Raw genomic sequence first — 26,479 nt, 5'->3', positions numbered from 1 at the left:
TGACCAGGCCCAGGGAACGGCCAGAGTAAAGGCTGAGACCAGAAAGCGTGGGCCAAGTGCTGCAGGCACTTCTGGGTAATAGAAACAAAGTGCAAGGCAGGGCCTGATGGATGCTGAAGGGCCCAGGAGGCTGGTGGGGCCAGCTTATGGGCCTCTGGGGACTTCTGAGCAAGTGTAAAACATGATCGGGTCACTGTTTTAGCAAGACGACTCATAGAGCAATGGATGGTTTATTGGGAGAGACCAGTTAAGGGTCAACTGTATGAGTTCAGATAAAGAGTCAAGAGGACCTGAACTTGGGCAAGGATGAGAGGAATGGGAAGGAGGGATGGTAGATGGTGACTGAGTATTCTGTGTAGGCACACGTGTGACCTGGCCCCACTGAACCCTGCCTCCTGGTATTTACACCCTCATGCGATCTCCTCTGGCTTACATCTAATGAATAGAATACAGCAAAAGTGGTGGGATGTTACTTTCTAGACTAGGTCATAGAGACTGTGACTTCTGACTTGCTGGCACTATCCCTCCTCCCTCTCTCCCCATTACCCTGCTTCACTGGCACACTCTCTCATGCTCACTCAGATGAAGCCAGCTGCCATGTTGTGAGATGCTCTGTGAAGAGGCCATGTGGCAAGGAACCGAGGGAGGCCTCTGGCCAATAGCTCATGAGAAGCCGAGGCCTCAGTCCAACAACCTGCAAGGAACTGCTTCCTGCCAGCAACCACATGAGTGGGCTTGGAAGCAGATCTTTCCCCATTGAGCCTTGAGATGACTGCAGACTTAGGAGATACTCAGCCAGAAGACTCAGTTAAACCATGCCAGGATTCCTAACACCCAGAAATCAGGATGTGGGGGTAACGTATGCATATGGTTCGAAGCTGGTGCTTGGGGTAATTTGTTATGCAGCCACAGATAACTAATACAGGCAGGGGTCACAGCAATGAAAACTGGGAACTGTGATAGACACGACCCAGGTGGAATCAGCTGCATTTCATGATTGAAAAGCCTGGAGGAGATGAGGGAGGGTGAGAAGTCAAAAGTAATTTCAAGAAGAGCACAGGCTCTGGAGTGAGACCACCTGGCTTCAAGTTCCTGCTCTGTCCCTTGTGAACTATGTGACTCTGGGCAAGTCTTTCAACTCTCTGAGCCTCAGTTTCTTCATTTGTAAGATGGAGATGATGAGAGTGACTACCTTACAAATACCTGCCTTTTTCCTTTCACGACCTGCCTGAGTATCCAGCACAGTGACAAATGGCATGCTGAGGTTGCTCAGCAAAAGTTTGCTGTGGCATTTCTAGAAGGCTCAGTGTTCGTCCTTCTGCCAGCGGGGATAAGATTTAAATGCTTCAGTGCAATTTCCTTACATCTTAAGAAGGATTCACTAGTCTTTCTACATGGCCCAGAGCAGGGAAGGCATTTCTGTATTCGGACTTGTCCCACCTGGCTCCTTCCACCGGGAGCACCTTGTGGGTGCAGCTTTCCTTCTAGGGAAGTTAGGTGACTTGAACAGGCACTAAAACCATAACCTTGGCCTGATTAACACTGTGCTTTTAACCACACAGGATTAGCTGACTCCAGTAGACTTTTTCAGAGTCTTTTCCAGTCTCAGAGAGAACTATAGCCTGGATTTACCCTCCAGAGCCAGATATTGGCAACATGAAACACAGTTGTTATTTCCAAAAGAAAAGAACACAGCCAGATATGAGATTGTCTTACCTGTCTGGGCAGAGCAGGCATGGAATCTGAGGCCACTGATCGCTGAAAACGCTGGGGTTGCTGCATCATCTGCTGCAGAAGGAATGAAGAATGGTCAGGCTGCTGCTGCTGCTGCTGCTGCTGCAGCTGCAAGGTGGCAGTGGCTGTGGAGGAGGCAGTGGCTGAAGAGGCCTGCGTTGGTGTCGGCTGCTGCAGGTAGTGGAGCAGGGAAGGCTGCCTAGAGGTGGCAGGCATGGAGGGCATCTTCTGGGGACCCGGCTCAGAAACAAAATGGGACAAGGGCTTGGTGTTGCCAAAAGTAAATGGCTCCGTGGCTCCTGGGCTGGAGCTTGCCATCCCCTGCTGCATGATCATGCTCAGGGTTTTGGATGAGTTGCTGCTCATGGGCTTAAAGATCGCATTTGCTTGCTGCTGCTGCTGCTGTTGCTGTTGCTGCTGCTGCTGCTGCTGCTGCTGCTGCTGCTGCTGCTGGCTTAGAAGATTACTGGTGGGAGTGAGGCTTCGGATCAGGGAGCACTGTGGGGTAAAGGACTGCTGTGGCAAGCCTGGGCTGGAGAGCTTCTCTGGGCGATAGGGTGGGGACGGCCCAGGGTTGCTGGCAGGCAGAGCAGACATCAGGTGTCCTTGAGGGGTTTTGATGGTAGAGGACATGAGGTTGGCAAGAATGGAGCTCTGAGGGCCGAACTGTGGCTGTTGAGTGAGAGCAGGGCTGGGGAGCTTCTCAGGAGCATAGGGCATGGCGGGCCCCAGGGCAGCATTGCTGCTGGACGTCATGCTTGACAGTAAGGCATTGGGAGAGCCTCGGAGAGTGCTGCCCGACAAGGTATTGGACGACATGCAGGACACCATGAGGCTCTGGGGGCTGAATGGGGGGGGTGGTGGTGGCAGTGGCAGCGGTGGTGGGTGTGGTGATGGCACTGGGCGGTAAGGTGGAGAGAGTCCTGGAGGAGGCAGACCAGACCAACTGGGGGTGGGCCCTTGCTGCTTTGTAGCAGACCCCTGCTTGCTGGCTGCCAATGCCTTCAGCTGGTGGGCGTGATGCCACTGAGGCACTGGTAAGGGGGGCAGAGCGACAGGGAGCATGGCCTGGACCTGGCTCTTGGACTGTGCCATTGAAGAACTCGGTGACACTATCTGCTTACTGGTGGAAGGAATCGAATAGCTGATCCCTGTGGAGGAGGACGGGATCTGAAGTGACATGCCAGTAACTTGGCTGCAACTAGAAGCAAACTCCTTGCTGGAAGCCAGGCTCTCCAAGTGTGACATCTGAACCGAAGGCTTGGGAGTTGTGCTTAGGGTTGCCTGGGGATGCTCTAAAACCAGTGGCTCTTCTGGCTTCGTCCCCAGTATCTTCTCAAGATCTAGCTCATTTGGAGAAGGGTCTTGAATTTTGGTGAGCTCCTCTAGCAGCTCTTGAAGCTCCTGGTCTACAGCCGGCACGCTGTTGATTTTCTCATAGTAAGGAACAGCGGGCCCTTTCAGTCCCACTTCTGTAGTCTGTGGTACCACAAATGGTGAGCCCATGATGTTGCCATTCATAGGGTTATTCTCCAGCAGTAACGACTGGCCAGCCACTCCCATAGCCGCAGGGCTAGGATTCATTGTCATTGGAGGGACCTGCAGTTCTGCACAGGCAGTACTAGGATGAGCGCCTGGGCCCATAGCAAGGGTGACATCTTCAAGGCAAGGCCTCTTAATTTTATTAGGGTAGCCCCCATCAGCCATGTCTGGAAACTGGAAGTGGTCTTCTTCTTGTCTCCTCTTAACAGTTCCCTGTGAATGGAAGAGAAAAGAAGAGGAGAAGAGAGGAGAGGAGAAGGGAAGAGAGGTGACACACACACACACACACACACACAGAGAGAGAGAGAGAGAGTAAGAGAGAGAGAGAGAGAGAGAGAGAGAGGAATTTTTATAAAGGCTTGGCACATTAAAGCTAATGAACAGGAAACATGCATGATAAAACAGACCTCTCAGTTTAAAGACTTATAGTTGTGAAAACTATAAAATACAGCCTGTCTTTGGAACCATAGTGCTTATTTCTTCACTATTATGTTTCATCTAAACTGTCTAATTACATTTCAAATAAGGCATTATGTTGTCTGTATACTAAAACGGGACAGAACGTTATGCAAAGGGTAATCTGCCCACTTCAAGGAGAGTTCAACAAAACTATGCAGAAGTCACTAAATGAACCATGCTGCCAAAGACAGGCATTGGAGAGAAAACTAGAAATAGCTAAATAGTTTTAATTCTTTCCTGTCTACAGACGCATAGATTTTAACAAAGGAATACCATAGTATAGAATTGAACTTTTAGGCTGCCTTCTTGTCTTGGTTAAATGCATCAGGCTGCAGTGGTAAAATTGAATACAACAGAGCCCTTACAGGAAAGAAGTAGATCTGGATGTGTTTTCTTGGGGAGCTCTTTAAAATACTGTTTTGGGGAAAGCACAAGTTTCAGAACAGTCATTGTAGGCATCGTATTCATTGTCCATTTATTTTTACACACACACACACAGACACACATTGCTATGTGTACACAAAAATAATTTGGAAGAACCTATACCTAACAATTTGGAGTTCTCATTTATTTGGGATGACTGGCAGTTCCCTTTCTATTCTCTTCATTTCTGCTTGTTTGTCTTTAATGAGAAGGATTCATAATCCAAAAATTTTAAAAAGTATAAAGTTATTTAAATAAGAAATTTTCCTCTGAAGATGCATCCTCGGGTTGGGGAGACATCAGACAACGAGAAAAGGCCCCAATCTGGGATTTGAACCTCGGGGGAGCTGCCCACCATTTATAGAAGCACAGCCTTTGGGAACAAAGCAAAGTCACTAGCAATGTGAGACTTCCTACTCTTCATGGCTACATACAGTCATCCATCGCTGTTGTGTTAATGACCACGACCTGTATGTTAGCAGGTAAATGGGAAAGGAAGTGGGGGCAAAGGAGTATGTGCAGGAATGATCAAAATAAGGAAAGGAAGAGAGGGATCTGGAAATCACCTGAATGCCGATAGGTGAACAGGTAGAATTCTTTTAAAGCTTCCCCCCCAGCCCCCCCGCCCCCCAAAAAATAACCCCTTTTCAGCTTTGGAAGTTTCACTAGGACATACAGTGCTCATCCTCTGATGTCACCTTAAGTTTGGCTCTTCTGGTTTGATGAGCTTGTAGCCCACTAGGGGCTCAAGGCATGCATGGGGCCACTTGCCAGCACGATGAGGGGCATGACTGTCATGGCCAAGTGAACATCAAAGCAGATCCCCAGGGCTGTATGTCTCAGGCCTTGCTGCACATCAGAATCACTTAGAAACATCCACATTCCTGGGCCCTCCCACCACAAACTGACAGCTTCATCCAGGGTGTGGCCCAGGCATCCGGAGTTTTTCCAACAGCTCCACGGCTGATTCTCAACAGAAAACCACTGGACCAGAGCAAGGGTGGAGGCAGCGTGGCAGAGGGCTCTGATCTTGGCCTTGCCACTGAACCTATCAGAGCCCCAGTTTCTTTATGTGTAAAATGAGTGTAATCATAGTTCTTTTCTCATGAAGGTGCTCTGACTATTAAGTGAAACGGGGCACATTGTATGACACCTAATAGCTCCTCACTAACTGGTACCTGGCATTATAAAGGGCGGGTATGGAAGGGTTCTGGGAGTCCAATACCCTTCTTAAAGACAGGGAGGTCTCTGAGACCCAGAGAGGGGCAGGCTGTACCCAGAATTGCTCAGCCAGAGGGCAACAAGGCCCAGGTCAGATGCAGGGCCCTTCCACCACCACTCAGCTGCCTCCAGACCCACTGCCTTCGCCATGTTGGAGGTAGGACACTGCATCGCCCCCACAGAAGGGGCTTGCCAACTTGAGTGAGAGGACTTGCACGCTTCTTTGACTTTTCTTTTGAGATGCCCACAATCTGAACAAGGGCACTTCAAGGGACAGCTCTGTCACCAAACTCATCTGAGGCCTGAATACCATGGGTCAGGCAGGAATGGGTTGGAGAGGTGTAGAGCAGGCACAATAAGAGGGCTGAGGCCCATGCAGTCATCAGTGCCCACTTTCCCAGGAGCCTGACTGGGCATAGCACCCATAGTGTCCCTGAGCTGGTCCATGGAGCAGCTCACTAACTGTTTGGCCCCCAGCAGGTGCTCAGTAAATGGCAGTTGAACGAATCAATGGACAAAGAAACATAAACTACCCAACACACAGGGAGCTCAGCCATTTACTCAATCCATTATGGAGTAACCTACAAACAAGCCACTGGATCCCAAACTGAAATTGTGTCTCTTCTACATTCTCCCAAAGAATCCAATAGGTTAAAAATAGAAATGTATGAAATAGATCAATCAGGGATGATTGCATGTGGGTTTGACATAAGGATTCCCCCGCAGGGAGTCTGAGCTGGCAACAGTCAGGCCCAAAGTGCTGTTCATGATGTCTCGAACTGCAAGACAGTTGTAACAATGGCGAAGCAATGCAGAACCAGGCAGGCCAAGGAGGGGGTGGGGGTTGGGGAAAGGAAGGGAGGGCAGGGGCTGTGAGGGGCAATGGTCTGGCATCCCTGCCACGTGAGCCTCTGAAATTTGCTGGCAGATTCTATGGGCTCCCAGAGCTTTCACTTAATTGTCGGTCTGCCATTAACCTGCTGGGAGTAAGGTGCAGGGATGGAGGAGGCAGAGCATGACCACCAGACACTAAAGGTACCAGCTGGGGCCACTGGCAAAGGAAAGGAGGCTGCACCTCTACGTGAGAGCCTGTGTATACATACCTTTTCCAGCACTCATCAACTGCATCCCAAGCAAATGGTCCCTGATCAATTCCAATTCTAGAAACCAACTGACTACTCAATAACAAAGTAGATCCCAGCAGGCCGCCACTGCTGGAGCGGATGCCACTTTTGCTATGCCAAGTCTGTGGCTGGACAGCTGCTGGCATGTACACTCACTGACTGTTTCATGAGGATGCCTAATAAAGGGGGCAGGCTCACCTGGCTTTTCTCAGGGGTGGGGCTGGGGGTGCCGATTGAGGCTGCTGTTTTGGCAGAGTGGTAGGCTGCAAGCCTCTTCTGAGCTTTCATTTTTCAATGGACTTCAATGAGACTTCACTTTGTCAGAGGCCATGCAGCTCCATGTTTTGGATTTCATGGAATGAGCTTTCAACAGTGAGCCTGAAGTGCCCTGGCTGAACAGCAAGAACACCAGCCAATCCTAAACAAGGCTGAGGAGAGGCGGCTGTGTTTACACGGAAGTGCTCAGCCTCGCTGTAATAGCATCTGCCTTCACCAGACATCAGTGAGGCGTGGAAATCTATTATCCAGTTAATTTTGCCCCTAGATAAAGACTTGCTTTCGTGTCTTCTCTTTCACAGTTCCATGATCTGTTACTCATCTCAACTGTGAGAAGTTGGCTGGGCTTTCCCCTGTGCCCAGTGCCACACTCGTGCCTTCACTGGGTCACCTGTGCCTGTGGCTGATGCCGCTGAGGTTTTGCCTGCCCAGACTGGGTGTTTCTGACTAAATCCCACAGCCACCATTTTAGATCAAGGGCAGGAGATAGCTCACTGCTCCGGAATGACCTCCCCTCCCAGCATCCTGGTGGGGGCGGAAGGTCCCCAACCAAGCTCCCAGCCCTTTCTAAATGAATCTCCCTGCTTCACCCATGTGCTTTTCTCCAGTCTCTGTGGTCTTGATGACAGCAGGGTATTAGTCCTAGCTATCCCACAGCCTCTCCCTGCGACAATCAGTAGCCACTGGCAGGATTTCCTCAGAGCATATCTCGAGCTTCTCTTCTTATAGAAAACAGAATGGGATATGATTTGTTTTCAGACAATTAGTTAAGGGATAAGGACACTGGACCCCAGACTTCCCAACTCCCAGCCAGAGCCCTCACAGGCCCTGCCTTTGGTGGCGAGGAAGGGGGAGGGAGTGAGTGACAGTGCCCTGGCATCTTTTAGAAATGAATTCCTTTCTCTCCATACATAAATGCCTGCAGAGTCCCATTTCAGAATCCGGCAGACAAAGCCACCAATGTGATCCCCATGACCTTATAAACATTCATTAAAATGCATTTCAAGGCATGTGATGGCCTCCCTACCCCCTAAATAATGAGAAAACAAAGGTTTCTCTTCTGATAGAGACAAGTTCAGCTCTGAAGTCAACATTATTCCTGGTTCTGTCTGAACAATGACATATGGCAACTCTTCCCTTTCTATATTTCTAGTCCAGAATGACAAAAAGGGGAAAAATTTCTTAGAGAAGGTAGAGATTATAAGAATACAGTCCATGTTCATAAAATGAGCATAAGGAGAATAAAGAATATAACTTATCCAAAGAAGTCTGGCAGGCTGTTATAAATGCTTGATTTTGGACACTGTAGCTGGAGGTTTAACATGGACACCAATAAAAAGGTCAGCAAAGGGTATGCACTGTTCCTATTGGGCAAGAAGATAGGAAGTCAAAGGTAACCAGGAAAGATAAACTCAGGGAGCCTTATTTTCTCTCCAGAGGGCACTGGGCATGTAGGCCCTGGGCAAAATTGTCAAAAAGGTGAAAATCGCCTGTGGCTTATTTAGTCTGCTCTTTCTTCACTAGTACCTCACCAGTTCAGCTCAGGCCAATTTGCTAGCCGGTTCTCCCAGTCTCTTCCCTTACATCCATACTCCATGAACAACTTTATTCAATATTGTTACATTTTCCCCCTATGAATTTTGAGGCACCTGATGTTGGCCAACTAAATTAGACTTCAAGCCCTCTGAGGACAAGGATGGTCCCCAGTAGACTATCTCAGAAGAAAGTAATGAAGATGTCGTGGGGCATGATGGAGGTAGCTGTAGAGTAGATAAGAAAATAATGTATCAGGAATGGGTTTGAAGAGACAAAGAGATGGGGGATGGAGAGAAAGAGAGAGAGTGAGAGCGAGGGGGAGAGAAAGACCGAATGAATATGTTTGCATTTGCACATGGGATCAAATGAATATCCGTGTGTATAGTATCAATGCCTGTATTTGGGGATGTGTTATTTACATGTTTATTTTCAGCAGAATGTCCCAGCAAACTGAAACTGACCTTTCTGTAGAACAAACAGGATTTTGAGCATTTCCAGAATTGCAAGACATGAGGCTCTGGAGAATACCAGGGTGGTTGGCAATGACAGGGAACCCTGAATGCTAATGCTGATTGGCTTCAAGAGGAGTCAGTTATGTCTCAGGAGCAAATCTCTGATAACGGGTGGTTTGGAGCAAGAACCTCGACCTACAAATCGGGGATTTATTGGTGTCCCTGATTCGCCCTGAACCAGCACTCGATGCAGGCAGATGCAGGCTGCGGTGGAGGAAGGGGCCCTGGAATGTGCATGAGAAGACCTGCAGTTAAGTCCTAGCTCCTCCGTTTGTTGTGTGGCTGTGAGCAAGCCACTCCCCTCCCTGAAGCTCAATTTCTTCTTCTGTAAAATGGGTACTTGGCCCACCGTGTGTGCTTCACAGCATTAGTGAAAGGTTCCATTGTACTCACTGAGGAGAGCACTTGGGGAGCAGTAATCACTACTGATATCATTCTCAAGACCCTGTGTCCTCGTGTTGGGCCTCTGTTGCTTTCTTACAAATAAGGATGCATTCACTAGGATAGGGGGATGGAGTGGAAGTAGAGGGAGGCAAGCAGTTTAGTCCTGACAGCACTGACCTGACAGCCCGGGATGCTGTCTTGGTGGCTGAGCCTGGAAACTCCTGCCTCCTGCTGCTTGCCACCACCTGCCACTCTGAAGGCTGCCACAGTCATCAGCCTTTAGCCACCCTGACCTGAGGGCTGGGGCTTCAACAGGCTTCTGCCAGAACTATCTGAGCAGCAGCCTGGAGTGGCTGGAAGTGCGCCGACAAAGGCAGAGATGAACAGACCTGGGTGGGCAGTGTTCTAGAACTACTTTCTCCTTTTCTGTAGTGTAGACATGCCAGTTGGAAGAACTGACAGCTCTAAGGAAGATGCTCAACCTATCGATGTATATGAATTTAATGAGCTCAGAATTTGTATTGTACCATCTCCTGAGAAGAATCAAGGTATTCTGCCATTGAACAAGCATTTGTTGAGAGCTAGCCTCTAACTCCTAGACTGTCAGAACTGCTGGGCCCTTCAAGACGGGCTGCTCACACCCACTCATGTTAAGCCTGGTGAGGCCTGTAGTCTGTTTTCACAGGAAGAAATCCTCACCCAGTCTTCTCCAAACACATTCCCAGGTTCTGTCATTAGTGGGATAGAGATGATTACTGTGGGGAGAAGAGAAACATCTGGATGGATTTGGTGAGGCTGACCTATAGAGGAAGTAGGTGCTGCCTGAGGGAGCTGTAATAGAAGCTAAAGGTCAAAGGAGAGGGCCCTGTCCCAATCCAGATGACTCCATTTCTGCTGGACCCAGGTTCACAAGCTTAATCTGCATTTCACCTAAATTTGGCTAACAAGCCCCAAATCACACAGGCAAAGGGAGAAGTGGAGGCAGAACCGAGGTTGGAGGCCACCAGGGCCACCGGGCAGAGGTCATTTAAGCCCAACCTTCTCACTTCTCCCTGGGATCTGCCTCTAAAGGACCTTGTGGTGTGACCTCTTGTAGGTCCCTTTCACACTCGGGGCCTCAGTTTCCCCACTGTAAAGTGAATGGGTCCCAGCTTTGGTAAGCTTATGCTTACCTGATGCTTTCTTCCTGGGCTGCTCTTGTAGAGAAAAGATAAATCTTCTTCCTCCATCCACGAGGGCTTCTTTCCCTGGGGGTGAGAGTAGGCTGAGGAGAGCCACTTGCACACACTCTTAAAGAAAGTATTACCTGCACCAGCTCAGTGAGAGGCACAGATCAGACTGTTACTTGAATCAAATTATGAGCCTCCCCAAATATATCCATGACATTTAAATAGGGAATTACTTGAACATAGACTGTGGGGTCCGGTGTGGAGTGTGGGAGACTAGCAAAGTGAATCCTGAGAGTAGCAGGTCTGCACCTGTTGGATCAAGAAAGGCGGCCTACAATTCTGGTCAAATGAGCTGTGCTTATTGACATATTCTATTAGAGAGTACTACCAGGTCACCAGTCACCAGAAAGGCTGCCAGCTCTCCAACCACCTCCAGGGAACTATCCTGAATGGGGCCTTAACAAGCCTAAGAGAGGGTTGGTTTGGGTCCCAAGCCAATATTTGCTCTGCTGTATGTCAGTCATATGGAACCCAAACCTATCCTCTCCTAGGTGCCTCACCAGTCCTAGGTGCAGGGATCCCAATTTCAAGTTTGTTTTTTTATGGTCAAAGTCCAGCATAGATTAAATGAAGGGGTAGTGATGATTGTGTTAAAAGAGAACTCCAAACCAGTTTAACTCTTGGACACACATCCATCTCACCATGGTGCTTCCAACCTTCTAGAGATGATGGGCTCCTATTTTCTGATGACAAAGCCCCCCACAGGATTGCTGCCTGGCCATCAGGGAGTGCCTCTGTAACTGAGGCTGAGATCCCACTTTCAGTCCTCCAGCTGTGGCCCACCCCTGCTCCACCCACCGGGTATGGCCTGTCCTAGGCTCTTAGGTATGGCTGCGTTGTGAAATGATGGCTACAGAGCTGGCATCTCCTGTAGTCTAGTTCATCTAGTGCACTACCTCATAGTTAAAAGAAATCTGTTTAAACCACTGAGGATGGCTCCTAGTGCCAACTCCAAGAACAGGAAGCTCCCTTTCTTGGGAGGAGGGGCAGATGGTGGATGGTCCAGGTTAATGGGAGCAGGGCAACCACAGTAAGTACTGGACAACAACACAAAGACTCCATGTGTGGCTTCCATCGAGTCCCTCTCCAATTGGTTTGGCCTTCTCCGTCCCATGCAGCACTTCAGCAAGGGGCCTGGCTGAAGGCTATGAATTGTGTGGAGCCTCCTCATTGCAGTCTCCGACCATCTGATGCTGGGAAAATGTCACCAGGATGCAGCCATGCCTTGTGGCCAATGAACCGAGAAAACACCCCTTTTCTAGAATGCTATAAAGAGGCAGAATAATTCAGAGGTGAGGAAGGAAATACTCCACCAGAGACCCAGGCAGTTCTTACAAAAGCCAGACTTTCCTTCACCTAGGGAGTGACAAGACCAGTGGAAAACGCTCTCAAGCAGTAACCCCCAAATGCTCTGCAAGCCGGTGGGGTCCAGATACCGCACAAGCGAGTGGGCTGTCTAATCCCATCATCATGATGTAAATATCTCTACGCTGCCCTGGGCTGTGCCTGACCCTGTGCTCAGCTTTCCACACCTCCACCTACAGCCCATGCACAGAAGGACCACCCAGGAATGCTGCAAGTGTGGCACCTCCAGGGCCACCCAGGGAGAAGGAGGGCAGCTATGCTGGTGGCTCCAGGCCCATTTGGCGGGTGGTACCTTCACACCACAAAGTCCAAACTGAGGCCCCAGATTTGGCTGATGAGGGCATATTGGACAGGGGGCACTTATGCTCTTCCCCATTGCCACCTGGCCTCTGGCTACCTGGACTTGGCTACCTGTGGATCCTCTCACAGGTGCCACCATCTTGGCTGAGTCTCCAGATGCGAGGTCCCTGAGGCAGTGGCGGGCTTCTCGCTAATGCTGATGGGATTAGGAATGGGATAGGTGGGGAGGGCCCTGGACTGGGCCCTGATGAGCCAAGTGGGTTTTTAGAGGGGCTACTGGTACATTTCAGGGACAGGACATCTGGTAGAGCTAAGCTGGGGCAATAAGGAGGCACTGCTAATCTGAGAGCCAGAAACAATCAGGTTCTGGGTCATCATTAATTAGGGTAGTTTGGGCTGTGTGGAAATCATGTACTATATGGGGTAGCCACAGCTCTTTCTCCAGATAATCTCTAAGACTTCTGATTGGGACTGTGTGAATGCAGTAGCAATATCTCTTCTTATTGCCAGGCCCTGCCAGTCCTGCCTCCATGCCCTGGCTGGCCCCCCTTATGATCTGACCCATGCCAGGCTGCCATAGTATGTTACTTCTGCATTAGCACTCTGTGGGACCTGCCTCTCCACTGTCCCTCAGGCTTTAAAGAACTATACAAACCCAAGGGGCTCTTCCCAAGAGAATTGATATGACTTGAGGTGATTCCATTTCTGGATGTAGTCAGTCCATTTTCTGCCTCACTCTTTCAGTGCTTCACAGAGCAGGATGACCCAGGTGCCCTTGTGGTGAAGATCTTTGTTCAGGGGAATGTGACTTTCATCAGGGCGGCCCAGATAAATCCAGTGGTTTTGTGGTTTGGAGTGGGAATGCCTTCCCAAGAGCAGGACATGGGATTGGACATGGAAGCCTGTTTCTGGGCTCCATGCCTGTTGGATTGGCCCCATCAGATGAGTGGCAACCTTGCCTGTGGGCGCCCTGACCAGGGCACACAATCCTCTGCCCAAAACTCCTGGAATCACAAGACACAAATGACTATTGTGGTACTAAGCACTTTGTATGCATTCACATAGTTATCTTTACAACTCTATGAGAAAGATATTCCCATTATCATCCTCATCTTAGAAACGAATAACAGAGATGCCTGCAGTTTAGAGGTTTATCAGGGAATCATCTCCAAATTGGTGGGGGCTGGAACTTGAGTGTGAGTGGCTAGAGAGAACAAGGAGCAAAGATTAAAGAGTCTTGCCTGCCAGTCTTCCTTCTTTCCTCCCTCCCTCCCTCCATCCCTCCCTCTCTTCCTTTCTTATTCCCATCTTTCTCCTTTCTTCTCTTTCTCCATTTCCTTTTGTTTCAGTAAGGGAGACCTGATTTATAAGTAGACTTCAAGAATGACTTTGGAATACTTACTAAGTGACAGGCACAGTTCCAAATGCATTTTAGGCTTTACCTTAATGCTCCCAGTGACTCAAGGAAGTCAGTACTAATATGATCACCCCCACCCTCATTGTACAGATGAGGGTGCCCAGTTGAAGACAGGGAGTGTCACTTGCTTAAGGGCATTTGGCTGGCTAAAAAGTGGTGGAACCAGGGAGTGAACTTGGGTTTGTCAGCCTCCAGAGCCCTGTCCTCAAGCAGAAGTGGGGCTTGGAGGAAATAGGCCAAGGTGGCATTCAGATGATAGGGAAATGGTTGAAGGAGAGCCAGAGCTAGAGAAAGAGAGAGAGAGAGAGACTATACCAACTTCCTCTACAAGCAGAGGAAATAACAAGAGCAACCAGTTACCAAGCCTCTGCTTCAGCCCTGTTAACTACATCGATTCCTTTCATCTTCAGTGTAACTTTATGAGGTTAGAAATTGGGGTACTGAGATGAAAAGGCCTTTGGTCCAGGGCCTCCTGGGGGAACACACAGTGACAGACTGCCTGGAAGGCGCAGTCAGGAGACACCCCTGCTGGACCCACGCAGCTTCCCCTTCCTTTCCTGGCATGATAAAAACAGACCCCATTTGGATTGCAGTGGCAAGGTCAGGAAACAAGGTGACAGTCCTCCTCATTGCCAGGACACCAACTAGAGTAGTTTAAATGGGGCAAATAGAAAAATAGTTGCTATGAGAACATTTAAGATCTGCTCTCACAGTAAATTTCAAATATGCAATACAGTATTATTAAATATAGCCACAGTGCTGTACATTAGATTGCCCAAATTTATGCATCCTATAACTGAGAATTTATACCCATTGACTGACATCTCCCCATTTCACACCCCACCCCCTGCAACTCTTGGTAACCAGCCTTCTACTGTTTCTATGATTTTAAAAAAGTTCTATGAGTTCAGCAACAAATATAACTAGATGAAGTTATGGATGGATGCATTGACTAACTTGATTGTGGTAATCATTTCACAATATATATGTATATCAAATCATCACACTGTACACCTTAAATATTATACATTTTTAATTTGTCACTTATACCTCAATAGATCTGGAAAGAATAAAGAGAAAGAAAAAAAAAAAACAGTTGCTGGTTAATCAGAGCCTTCTTTCCTGTAGTGAGGTGTTTGGGTCTCTAGTTTTGGGACTGAAGCTTATATAATCTGGGGCCCTCTTTATGAAACAGAATCTAAAATTAAAACAAAATTAGGTACCAGGTCTTAGAAGGCTTGAGGGATGAACTTTGAAGCTTAGGCCAGAGGTGACCTTACCTCTCTCTGTGCCCCAACAGTAGGATAAATAAAATGGCAACAAGCTTCAGACCATGCAGAAAATTTCCCTGCTTGAGAAATCCAACTGCTGTGTAGGTTGGAGAAGATTCCAGAGACACCTGATTAGTTCAGAACCTTCTAGAGGGGCATCCTGTCTATGACCTTTTCCTGCTAGGACACACCAAAGAGAGATGCTGCTATTAATGGCCACATTTAAAACAATTTATGTCCAGAACATGCCTCTGTAGCTTAGCAGAGGGGTCACATGCTTACTGAATAAGCACATTTTAGCTCCTGAGTGCCAACTTTTAGCCTGCAGAGATATCAACCCCACTTTGTAGATTTAGAGCCAGGCTGGTGAGCTCTGATGCCATGAGAGTCTTGGCATCAGAGCAGCTGAAACATGGAGGGAACATGGGATAAAGAGTCAGTCCAAAGACTCTTCCCATGGTCTAGGTCCTCTCTTTTTAAATTGAGGTAAAATTGACATAGCATGAAATTAACTTTTTAAAAGTGTACAATTCAGTAGCATTTAGGACATTCGCAACGTTGTGGAACTATCACCACTATCTAGTTCCAGAACTTTTTCATCATCCCAAATGGAAACCCCCTCCCCCAGCTCCTGGCAACACATTTAGCTACCTTCTGTCTCTATGAATTTGCTTATTCTGAATATTTCATATAAATGGGATCATACAATATGTGGCTTTTTGTGCCTGGCTTCTTTCACCCAGCATCATGTTTTCTGGGCTTATCCTTGTTGTGGCATGCCTCAGTACTCCATTCCTTTTGTGGCCAAATAATATTCCATTGTGTGGATGTGCCACACTTTGTCAGTCCATTCATCTGATGGACATTTGGGTTGTTTCTGTCTTTTGGCTACTGTGAGTAGTGTTGCTGTGAACATTTGCATACAAGTTTTTGTTGAACACTTGTTTTCAGTTCTTTTGGGTGTATACCAAGGAGTGGAATTGCCAGGTCATGGTGTAATTTTATGTTGAACTAACTTCTTGAGGAACCACCACACTGTTTTTCACAGCCTTGGTCTTCTTGGAAACTTGCATCATTGGAGGTATATGGAAGAGTAGCAGGGAGAGCTGGGACCCAAAGCTGATCTCCAGACTGGCAGAGAAATCTCTGCAGCTTCCTTAGAGAAGCACCTTTCTGTTCCTGCTGCTGGTCTGCACCACACTGTACCATGGCCTTTGCTAGTACCAGAGGCAGATGTAGGCAACACTTTTCCTATCTCCAGGCCAAATGATGGCATCCAGAGGCTGAGGGCCAAGGGAAAAAGCATGAACAAACGCGGTGACCAGGGAGTTGGCTTCTGTACCTTCTCAAGGCCAAGTGCCCTTTCCCATCTAAAACTGCAACCTGGACAGTGCTTGGTAAAGCCCTAATGTCCTATGGCAGAGTTTGGGGAGACCCACTGGTCACTGCCATTTGAGTTGGAGAGGACGTTGCACTCTCTTCCTGGCTGGGAATGTACCATCTAGCATGGACTGCATTTGCCTCGGGCAAGAAACTTTTCTGAAGGCTTTGTCTTCCACAAGCCTACTCTGCTGCACCCACTCTTCTGCCTCCCAGCCCCTCCAGTCCAGCTCTATATCTGGAACCCTGAAAAGGTGAGCTCATCGTATGCTCCCCATCTATTCAGCCGTGCGGGAAATCCCTCTAGAGCCATCTCTGGGAACAACATGGCCAGAAGCAGCAAGAGACGTGTCTGCACAACGACTCAGCAGAGACTGCCTGTGCAACGGGTGTGTACCTGGGAGGTTGGTTCTGCATTTTTATACACATACAGGATACGGCCTCTAGTAGCAAAGACTTTTTAGGGCTGTATGGGGGTATATCATGTTCATGACATGACATAAGCACTCACAGTAGGCTAAAGGGATCCATACAGACTCTCAGGATGTTGCGCTTTTCTAGACCTTCAGATCCAAGTCTTGGTGTTACCAACTACAGGCCTTTATAAAATCCCGGGCCCTTTCAGTGGACAGTGTACTTTCTCATTCATCATCCTTTGATTCTAACAAGAATCCTAGGAGGTAGGCAGGGCTTTGCTTGGGGTCCCTGATTTACACATGGTTAAACTGAGGTGAAGGAGTTGCAGGTGGCTTACTAAAAGTCATATAGATAGTGGAAGAGCAGAGCTTGGCACTCAGGACTCCAGAGTTCAGCCCAGGTAACAGAACCCCAAGAACTCCAGGCATGTATAGTGGTGGATGTGTGGACACCTCAGCAGTAAGCCAGCCTTCCCCGAATGAACCCAGAGGTAATTCTGGGGTGCTAAAGGAAAGGCAGATCATTTCAGCTCTTCACACTTAGACTGAGGATAAAAAATCACTTTTAGTTTCAGCCACGACATTTTGACTTGCCTGTAGGGACTGTTGTATTTGACCCAAGGTTTTCCAAACCATATATCACAGGATAGTGCGAGATAGCAGTGACCTCAGAGAAGAAATCTCCTATTATGGTTTCTATGATATACATTAGGGTAGCTTGGCTGCTGAGAATTTGCTGATTCTCCTGGGCCCTTAATGAGCTCTCAAGTGCCAGGGTACACGGACTGGACCACTACACACTCCTTGCACACTATAGGCTTTGTAGGCAAATGGATAATCTGATTATACAAAAAAGAAGAAGAAGAAGAAAACCTTCAGCACAACAAATTCTAATAGAAGAACTTAGCAGTGTAGGGTGATTAGAGGGCTTGAGGTAGGCCCTGAGCCCTCACGGTCTGTTTAAACCTTGTCTCTAATTGGTGGTCACCTTGGGCAAGTCATTTTTCCCTCTGTGAGCCTGTTTTCTTACCTACAAAATGGGGAAAGTAAAGCCTTCATAAATTTGTTGCAAGGATTACATGAGCTTAGAAATGTAACTCGCATAGTGTGTGGCGCAGTGTAGACACCAAATAAATATGATCTCTTTTTCTACTCTTGAAAATGCAAACACATTCTTGGTGGTCCTAAAATAGCCTGTAACATGGTTTACTCAGCAGCATTTGCTATTCAAGGCAGATCTGCCTTTAGTCATTGGCTGTGCTCCTGAACAGCTGTGTGAAAGGCTAACTTTTGTAAACCAAATCATAATAAAATGTAGCAAAAATTTGTCACTGAAAGGAAATCCTCAGTACATCCTTTTATGAAATGAAAGATTCCTCATCCAAACTTATCTTTTTTAAAAGTGCGCATTTGGAGATATAGCCTTTTCTTATGAATCCTAATTCAATTTTGGCCATAAACACATGTTGATGTTCCACAGCCCCAAAGCACATAGCAACAAGAGTAGGTTCTATATTGAAAATAATGACAATTTAAAAACATGTACTTATTTCACTGTATGTGGACAGTGTCTATGATTGCATCATGAAAAGTGTCATATAACCATGTACATGTACATGAGAGAGAGATAGAGAAGTGGTAGGGTGGTGGTGGTAGAGCGGATGGTGATAGTAATCATGGTAATGGTAGAGGTGATGGAGGTGGTAATGACGGAGGTAATGGTGGTAGTGACGATGGTGGTGGTGGTAATGGTGGTGGATGTGGTGGTGGCAATTGGGATGGTGGGATGGTGGTAGCAATGGTGATGGTGGTAATGGTGTCTATTTAAAGGGTGGTGGTAGTGAAGGTGAGAGTAGTGGTGGTGGAGGTGGTGGTGCTGGTAGCAATAGTGATGGTGGTGATGGTGTTGATGAGGATGTTGGGATCAGGGTGAGTTCCCACAGTATATTTCATTCTTGTTGTACCACTCTGTCAACAGCACCACTGACTGGGACAGAGGAAGAAGGCACACTCTGAATGTGTTATTAACGGAAACCTCAAAACAGTCTGTCTCCTCGTAGTCATTCATAATTATCTTTTTCTTACCTGGAAAACTGAAACTGAATTGCCGGGAAAAACACAGGAGATTTTTGTTTGTTAATATGCTGCCAATAAAGTAATTTTATGTCAAATTTAACTACAGGAAAGGGCAAGGCATTTTCTAAGTTCCTTAGATGTCATGTGGCTAAAAAAAAAAAACAAAAGGATGGACAGCAGTTAGATACTGTACACTTAGCTGTTTGAAGCCATATATTCAGAAAGCAGATGTTGGGAGTTGGTATTTGAGGACTGACTTCCTGGAGGTATTTTATATAGGCCAAGTTCATTGTTCTAAACTCTAAGGGCTTGACTTGAGGGAAGAAAAGAGGCAAGAAAATGTTTAGTTTTGCTGACAGCATCACATGGGCAGCCCTAATGCTAGACAACTTTAGGGCCTGAAGCTTATTCTAGGAAAGAAGCACCTACAGAGCGGCACTGGGCTCCCCTCCACTACAGAGGTGAAGTCATCTGACAGTAAAGGGCAGGCGGGGCTGCCTAGGGGGCCCAGAACAGACACCTCCATTAGAATGAGCGCAGGCCAGGGGGAGAAGTGGGGAACCAGAGAGAAGGAGCTGGAATTCTAGTAGGACAAACGATAAGTGAACAACAAGAACAAGTTAAGAGTGTGTGCAGTGTTCTTTCAAAGACTGAAAAAATAGTGATGTGATAGAATGGCAGGTGGCTCCAAGAAGGCCAGGAGAAGGACTGGGGGCAGAGCATCCCAGGCAGGAGGGCAGCAAGTGGGAAGGCCCTGGGGTGGGGCTTTTGGACTGTTCCAGTGACGGGCAGGCAGCCAGTGTGCCTGTCACACAATGCACCAGGGAAGTAGTGAATTTGCAGAGGGTCTTGCAGGCTATGGGAAGGGGGTTGGATTGTATTTTGTTTGTAGGGAAGCCATCGGGGGACTTAAGCAGAGGAAGGATTGGCTTCATCTCTTTGAAAAAGATCTCTCTGGATGCTGATGGGAGGGGAAACGGAAGGAAAAGAAACAGTTTTAGGGGCAAGAACTTTCGAGAAGGGTGGAATTGGGAGTGTGGAGTTGGGGCCAGCTTTGGCACAGGAGGGGAAGCTAAACACGCGGCCGCATGAGGGCCTGTAATTCTACCTGAAATGGGTACCGTTTGTTACAGTAAACAAATGAACTAAATTCCCAGTGATACAGACCAAGTGTTGGCAAACTTCTTCTGTAATGGCCCAGGTAGTAAATGTCTTAGGCTTTGCAGGTCATGTGGTCTCTGTTGAAGCTCTGGGTAGTAGACAATATGTTAATGACTGGGCGTGACTGTGTGCTAATAAAAGTTTATTTACAAAAACAGCCTGTGAGCTAAATCCAGCCTGTGAGCTGGATTTAGCTCACAGGCTGTAGTTTGCCAACCTCTGACCTAGAGCATGAACTGAGCATCTTCTTGGAAGGAAATAAGTTCTTTCCAAGTTGCCCTCCTCACACTGCAGGGGGCCATGTAGGCCCATTATTCACAGAAGAGTGGGTGGGCAACCTTTCTGGAGCAGAAAAAGGTAAAGATTTCTTCCATAGTGCAAGTGAGGTGACCATTTCTAAACTGTGCAAGTGATCCAGCAGTCCCAAAAGTTGTTTCACTTCTCATTGTGCGCCTGTTCTCAGGTGCTCCGAAGCTTGCAGTGAGACGAGAGAAACATCATCCCCTCCAGGATACCCTTGGGCCTTGTTCTTATAGTCTTGTACATTGTTGAACAATTTGCATGGGCAGTGGATTAAATAAAGCACACCCTCCACCCTCAGGCCCTCAAGGGTCTCTATGATAATACAGTCTCACCTTCTATCCTTTCCATCCCCATCCTAGGTGCTATGGCCAACCTTGAGGCTGCCATGTTAGGTCTATGCACTTCCCACCTCCACCACATAACTCTCTGAAGGCCAGGTAGTTTCCTATTCATCTTGGTAACCCCAAAGCCTCGTGACAGGGCTCAGCTGGCATCTGCAGATGTGAATGAACCATTGGAGAAAATGGTACTCTGCAAATAACTCTGTTATCTTCCCATTTCCTGTGTAAGGCCTAGAGACAACGACTTTTTAGATGCACCCCTTCCCCTCTGTATGGCACTGGCCTTCTCTTGTGTCCAGCAATGCGGGTGGCCTAGATGATTTCTAAGGGACTTCTGGCCAAGAAGAACAGCAGCTGCATCTTATTGAGCATTTACTATGTGCCATGTACTGAGCCACAGCTCTAGGGGCATAGAAGCAGGAGCTCTCAGGGTCAGGGCAGTGAGTGAGCAAGCGAGCACCTATGCCAGCCCTGCCTCTGGATGGGAACTTGAGAGGGTGATGGAAGCCTGCAGCACTGGAGGGAGGCAGACAAAGACAGACCTGTACTGAGGGGGCCCGGAGCAAGAGAGAGGGAGGCAATGACAGCAGAGACATGCCTGCGCCTTGGGTTTGAGTGCCCAGTGGTCAAATCCACTTCCCTGTGGCTGATGCTTGCCTTTCTAACTTTGGAATTTAGGGGTTGGAGATCTGGTGAGAAGGGAGGAGGGAGATGAGGAGGAGAAGGGAAAGGCAGGAAGGAAGGGGAGGGAAAGGAAAAGCAAAAGGGGAGGAGGAAGGTTTCCAACAAATTATTCTATATCAACTGCGGAAATCAAAATTTGTTGCCCAAATCTTAGAAGCTCATGTCCCTCCTCCCCAGAAGTCTGGAATGCAGCACTCCAGGGGTGGCTTATAACCCAAATATCTATCTGTAAAAAGAGAAACACTGGGCTTTCCAGCTGTGGATTCTCAGTAAAAGCAAGAGGCCTCAGCCTACACAGGCCAGCCCAGAGTCTGAGGAACCCCAGGCCCACACCCACAGGGCTGGCCCCTGGGTCTGCATACTCCCTAGAAATGTGCACACTTCTGAGCCTCAACTCTGTCCTGGAGTCCAACGGCATCCCTCTCCTTCCTGGGGCAGTTCCACCTCCAGAAACCTGTTACCTTGGGCCTTATGTCAAGGAAACTGTGGGAAAGAGCTAGGCAGGAATGCAGATGAGGCCAGCATGGGCTCCTAAAAGTTCAGAAATAGGCAGTGTCATGCTCCCAGGTGCCAGCTGAAAAATGGAGCTCCCCTCACCAGCACCCTCCCTTCAAACAGACTGTGATTTGTAGGTCACTGGTTTACCAAGCCAGGCTACCCAGGCAGGACCCAGATGCCAAGCCCAGTGGTGTCCTGCAAGCTGAGCAGTGCTCAGTTCTTGCGAAAAAAGGTCTGTGTGAAGGCAAGGCCTCTGCCTGGCTTCCCACCCCAGTTGGGTGTCTGGAACAGGAAAGAGCCCTTACTGCAGAAGAAGGAGGAGGGAGCAAAGGGAGCGAACAGCTGCGTGCTCCACGGGGAGGATCCCCAAAGTAGAAAGGCGCATACACACTGCAGCCCTTGACCCAGAATGCTCACAGCTACATTACAGATTCAGGTCTCCTCAGTGCAGTGGGGCTGCTGATGAGACTGTGGCATCCTCAGGGGTCAGGACACACATTTTCCATCACCTTTCTGATGGCAAAAAACCTCTGATCATTAAAAAAAAGTGCTCACAGCAGTGTGTGGTTTAGGATCATGCCCTGTGTGGTTTGGAACATGTGCACAACCACACCTTGTTCATCACCATCCCAGAAACCCTGATGCAGGCAAAGAGCAGAGTTATTAACCCTACTTTACTGATGTGGATACTGAGGCCCAGAGGCTCATGCAAGTTATCAGAAAGTGGCAGGGACAGTTGCCTCTAGATTAACTGGCCCCTAGGATCACCTTGGTTTTGGAAGGGGACCCATACATATGAGCTCCCCTCTCTTGGGGCCAGATTTGCACCTGTGCGGTGCCTTCAGCCTGCATGAAGCAGGGGATGCTGGCAAAGACTCAAAGCTGTGAATCTGGGTTTTCTCTTGAGGCTTCTAAGGGAGCTGTTTCGACAACTCACTCTGTTCCCAGCTGGCTGCCCCTGCATGGGGTTTTAAAGCAGTCTAGCTTTCTGCCAGGCTTGGCAGTGGACAACGCTGGTCAGAAGGTCCCAGAGAGCTACCAGAATGAAGTAAATTTGCTTCTACTCTTTACCTGTTTATGGGCTGTCTCTGCCACTGGAATGAAAGGCACTGAGAACAGTGCCTGGCCTGCAGAAGGCCCCGGAAATACCTGAGCTTCTAATCTGGGAATGGGAGTAGGAAGAGCTTTGGAGGCAGGGCACCTGAGTTTGAGATCTGAATTTACAACTTCCTGCCTGTGTGACATTGGGAAAGTCTCCATCCTTTCTGAGCCTCAGTCTCCACCCTGGGGAAGTGGAAATATCAATCTCTGTGACACAGAAGCAAATGAGCTAATGTGCACAAAGTACCTTGCACAAGAGAGACACTCAACCACTTGCCTCCAGGTTTCACCAAGAACTACAGAGTAAGATAGATTTGTTCCCAGTGGAGGAAGCCTGGGAATAATTTGCCCCTAGACTATGAATTCCTGGGGCTCAAGATCGAGCACAGGGCCAGGCACACAGAAGGGACCCTGGAAATGTGGCAGGAGGCCAGAGATAGACAGGCCCTTAGAGCTCGTACCCATGCCCTCTGATCTCAAGAAGAAAGAAACCTGCTCAAAATCTCACAAAGAGCTTGTTCCAACCCTGGATCGAGTCTGAGGACTCCTTCCTGAGTCCAGCACTTTTTCTGCAAGAAGTATATGCCTCCAAAGCTGATGGGCGCAAATCTTGAACCCCATCACATACACACGAAGGGAGGAGGTGACTAGAGCTCCTCCTACTGGGTATGTCTAAGGTCACCAGTCTAAAGAAAAGGGATGGATAGAATGAGACCAGTATTTTTGTAGCCATCCCAATGTCCACATACCCTCTTAAACTGAGGGCTCCTCTCTCCCCCTTCTTCAGCCCTACTTGCATTTAGAGGTGAGAAAGATATGGGCTGAGGGGTTGTTTTTTGTCATATTGTAGATGGAAAGCACACTGCACTTGGGGCCATCCAAATGTGGACCCATGATGTAGTGCCCCACCTTCTGGATGGCCATCCTTCTGAAAGTCACTGAATTTCTCAGACTTTATTCTCTTTATCCATAAAGAAGGAGAATAATAATAATCCCCCCACCTTGCCCAACCACTGACTGGTTGGGAAGCTCAGAAGAAATACTGGGCACGGCATCCCATTGTAATCTATAGAGTGAGTCGCTTCTTAACATTAAATGGCTGAACACAGAAGATGTGCAAAAAGCACTGTGTCCCCTTCCTCCTCCAACTGAACATTTCATGCCCTTTGCACCCTCATTTTGTCTAGGAGCTGCCTTATGAAGGGAATAGGTGCCTGCTCCGAGCTGGAGGAATCTTTGCCACTTATGGTGGGGTATGGACTGAGACAGAGATGGCATGTGACATGCACACTGAGTCTCAACTCCATGCAGGCTCTGGAGCACTCTCAAATTGGAGTACTAATGCCTTTTAAATTCTCACACTAGCAATCCTTTGACCTAATGGTCTAGGGATCTAGGGAAAGAATCGCAATCTTAACTTCAAAGGGAAGGATCAAATGTTCTGCCTCCTGTTAAAACTCCATACACTAACTGCAGAGACTGGATGCCTTATTAACCTTGGGTAGATGCCCAAATGTTCAAAAGGTCAAACTCTTCTGTTCCCCAGATCGCCAGAGTCATTAACCAGTCACACTATTAAATGAATGAACAGATGCTGAAAAGGTACTTGCATTACTGGGATTTCTTATGGCGATGGCCCCTGCCTGATATGTATTCAGCATTTTGTAGTTTTCAATGTGCATTAGAGTATAGTGGTGATGACATTGGCCTCTGAGTTTGCCACTTCTTATATCTGTGACTTTGGTCAAATTGCTTAATCTCTCTGAGTCTCGGTTTCCTGGAGATAATAATAGCTTCTTCTTCCCAGGGTTGTCATGAGGATTACAGGAGATAATGCCCCACAAATGCTTAGTAAAGTGCCTAGCACCTAGTCAATGCTGAATTAAAGCTGGTTATTCTTACTTTTGGTTCATTTGAACTTTGTTCTCAGGGAGGGCAAAGGATAGACAAAGCCCCATAGCTAGTGAGGAGTAGCTGCAAGACTATAACCCAGGTGTTCTGAGCTCTAGTCTTAGGCCAAGAACAACTGTTTCGTGAGATGCACGTTTTCCTTCAAGGGAGCTCACAATTATTTCCATGTAAATTTAAGGACTGCTTAAAGAGAACTCACCTCTGGGACTGATATCACTTTATTTCAAGATTGATTTGAAACATGTTTTTTGTTTGTTTGTTTGTTTGTTTGTTTGTTTTCTGGGAAAGAACAAGAGAACCAGTTAAGCTGAATGCCTGAAGCAAATCTCTGTTAGCGGTACTTTCAGGATAAGGGAGAGTGGTGCAAGAAACGTGCTTCCAGATGCACATGGTTTTCTGGGACTAGGGTTCAGGGTATCATCCCTGGGTGTTATTAAGTGTCAGAAGGAGAGCAAACAAGGGAAATATCTGAGATCCAGCTAAGGCTACACCCTGGAAATGCAAGCCCAGCTCTTGCAAAGGACCTCCTTCTGCCACTCACCTTCCAGGCCTTACAATAACTTGTTTGGACAGCAGATTTCTTGGTGGACTCACAGGCCATTCTGCTTTTATTTGGTCAACTTCAGTTCACAAGCACCCAGATGCTGAGATCCTCAGCGTGTGCAGCAGAGTTTCATATTAGCACTGGGTACCTTTCTGAGGCTACAGGGATACCGTACAGCAGCACCTGTCACGTCCAGCCAAAGGAGTGGGCTCTCTCAATGTCATCCAATGCTGTTTCAACTGTGAAGAAGACCATCTGAGAGAGCTGCTTTTGAAGGCTGAGACAAATTTTTAAAATTCTTTGTTCTCCTCAACTGGGGTGAATTCTTAGTCTTCTAGGACAGCTTGAAGTTTTAGAAAGAGTCAAGCCACTCAGAACCCAACAGAGAACTCTTTCAGAGAATGAGGCGTGGCATAGAGGAGGCAGAGGGCTGATCTTGATCAAGTCCAAAGTGTGACTCTAAAGCAATGAATGTGAATTTTTGGCAAAGCTTACAAAGGGCTCTAAAGGCCATCTGCAAAAAGAAGCCAAGCCCGGAAATGACGTAAGCAATGACAACTTTTCCAAAGTAAATGCACAGATGGCCACTCCAAGGACCTATTCTAAGGACAACCCCCACTGGAATCTGTGCACTCAACTCTACACTGATCAAAACCAAAGCAGTTACTTACTGGCCACACTTTTTAAGAGTGTTGGTGGAGTTGGGGAGAAGGGGAAGAGGACTCCTGCATCCACAGTCCATCAACCCTTTCTCCTACAATTTGGCCCAAGTGAATGGAAACAAGTGGGAAATAAAAGAGAAATTTAAAGTCATGCTAAAACTGATCACGGACTCTGGGAGCATTATCAGGTTTTTCTTTACTGACTCAATTGTTGATCATAAAAGAGAAGCATGAAATATAAAGGGTAATTAGGATGGAGGTTAGAGATTTCTTTCTAGAAGAGGCCTAAGGCCTGGCAATTTGGACAGGCTGCTGGCCAAGTAATGTCTCCATCTCTGCCACCCCACCTGACTGCAATCTCTGTGAGAGCTGGGGACTGCAGTAAACAGTTTTGTAAATGTCTACATGCTCAACTTGATAGCACATTCTCAATACATTGTTGGTGGTTGACAATGAGGAAACAAAGAGGAAACAAGATTTCAATCACCTCCATCCACATCTGTGCACATATCAGAATTTTAAAATAAATTGAAAGCTGACTTGCTGAAAGTGGATTGCCCTGGGAATTGGAGAAGACAAGCCCTCTAGTTATGTGAAATGGCATTACCT

At 47.7% G+C, this 26,479-nt stretch overlaps 1 protein-coding gene across 9 annotated transcripts in view; it reads right to left on the bottom strand.

The window, feature by feature from the left end:
* MAMLD1 (mastermind like domain containing 1) overlaps positions 1 to 26,479 on the bottom strand; it is a 142,605-nt gene that overhangs the window by 38,828 nt on the left and 77,298 nt on the right. For 8 of the 9 annotated variants that reach the window (XM_054545191.2, XM_054545194.2, XM_054545192.2 and 5 more), the window contains 2 exons: positions 10,384 to 10,458; positions 1,717 to 3,489 (listed from right to left, as the gene is read on the bottom strand). In XM_054545191.2, coding sequence (XP_054401166.1) covers positions 1,717 to 3,489; positions 10,384 to 10,458 — 1,848 coding nt within the window. The remainder of the gene's footprint in view (positions 1 to 1,716; positions 3,490 to 10,383; positions 10,459 to 26,479) is intronic. The other variant, XM_054545195.2, reaches the window with a different exon arrangement.

Source organism: Pongo abelii, chromosome X (assembly GCF_028885655.2).
Source record: "Pongo abelii isolate AG06213 chromosome X, NHGRI_mPonAbe1-v2.0_pri, whole genome shotgun sequence".
Classification (NCBI taxonomy): Eukaryota; Metazoa; Chordata; class Mammalia; order Primates; family Hominidae; genus Pongo; species Pongo abelii.
Note: the sequence above shows the minus strand (reverse complement) of the source record. Positions and strands in the feature narration are given on the sequence as shown.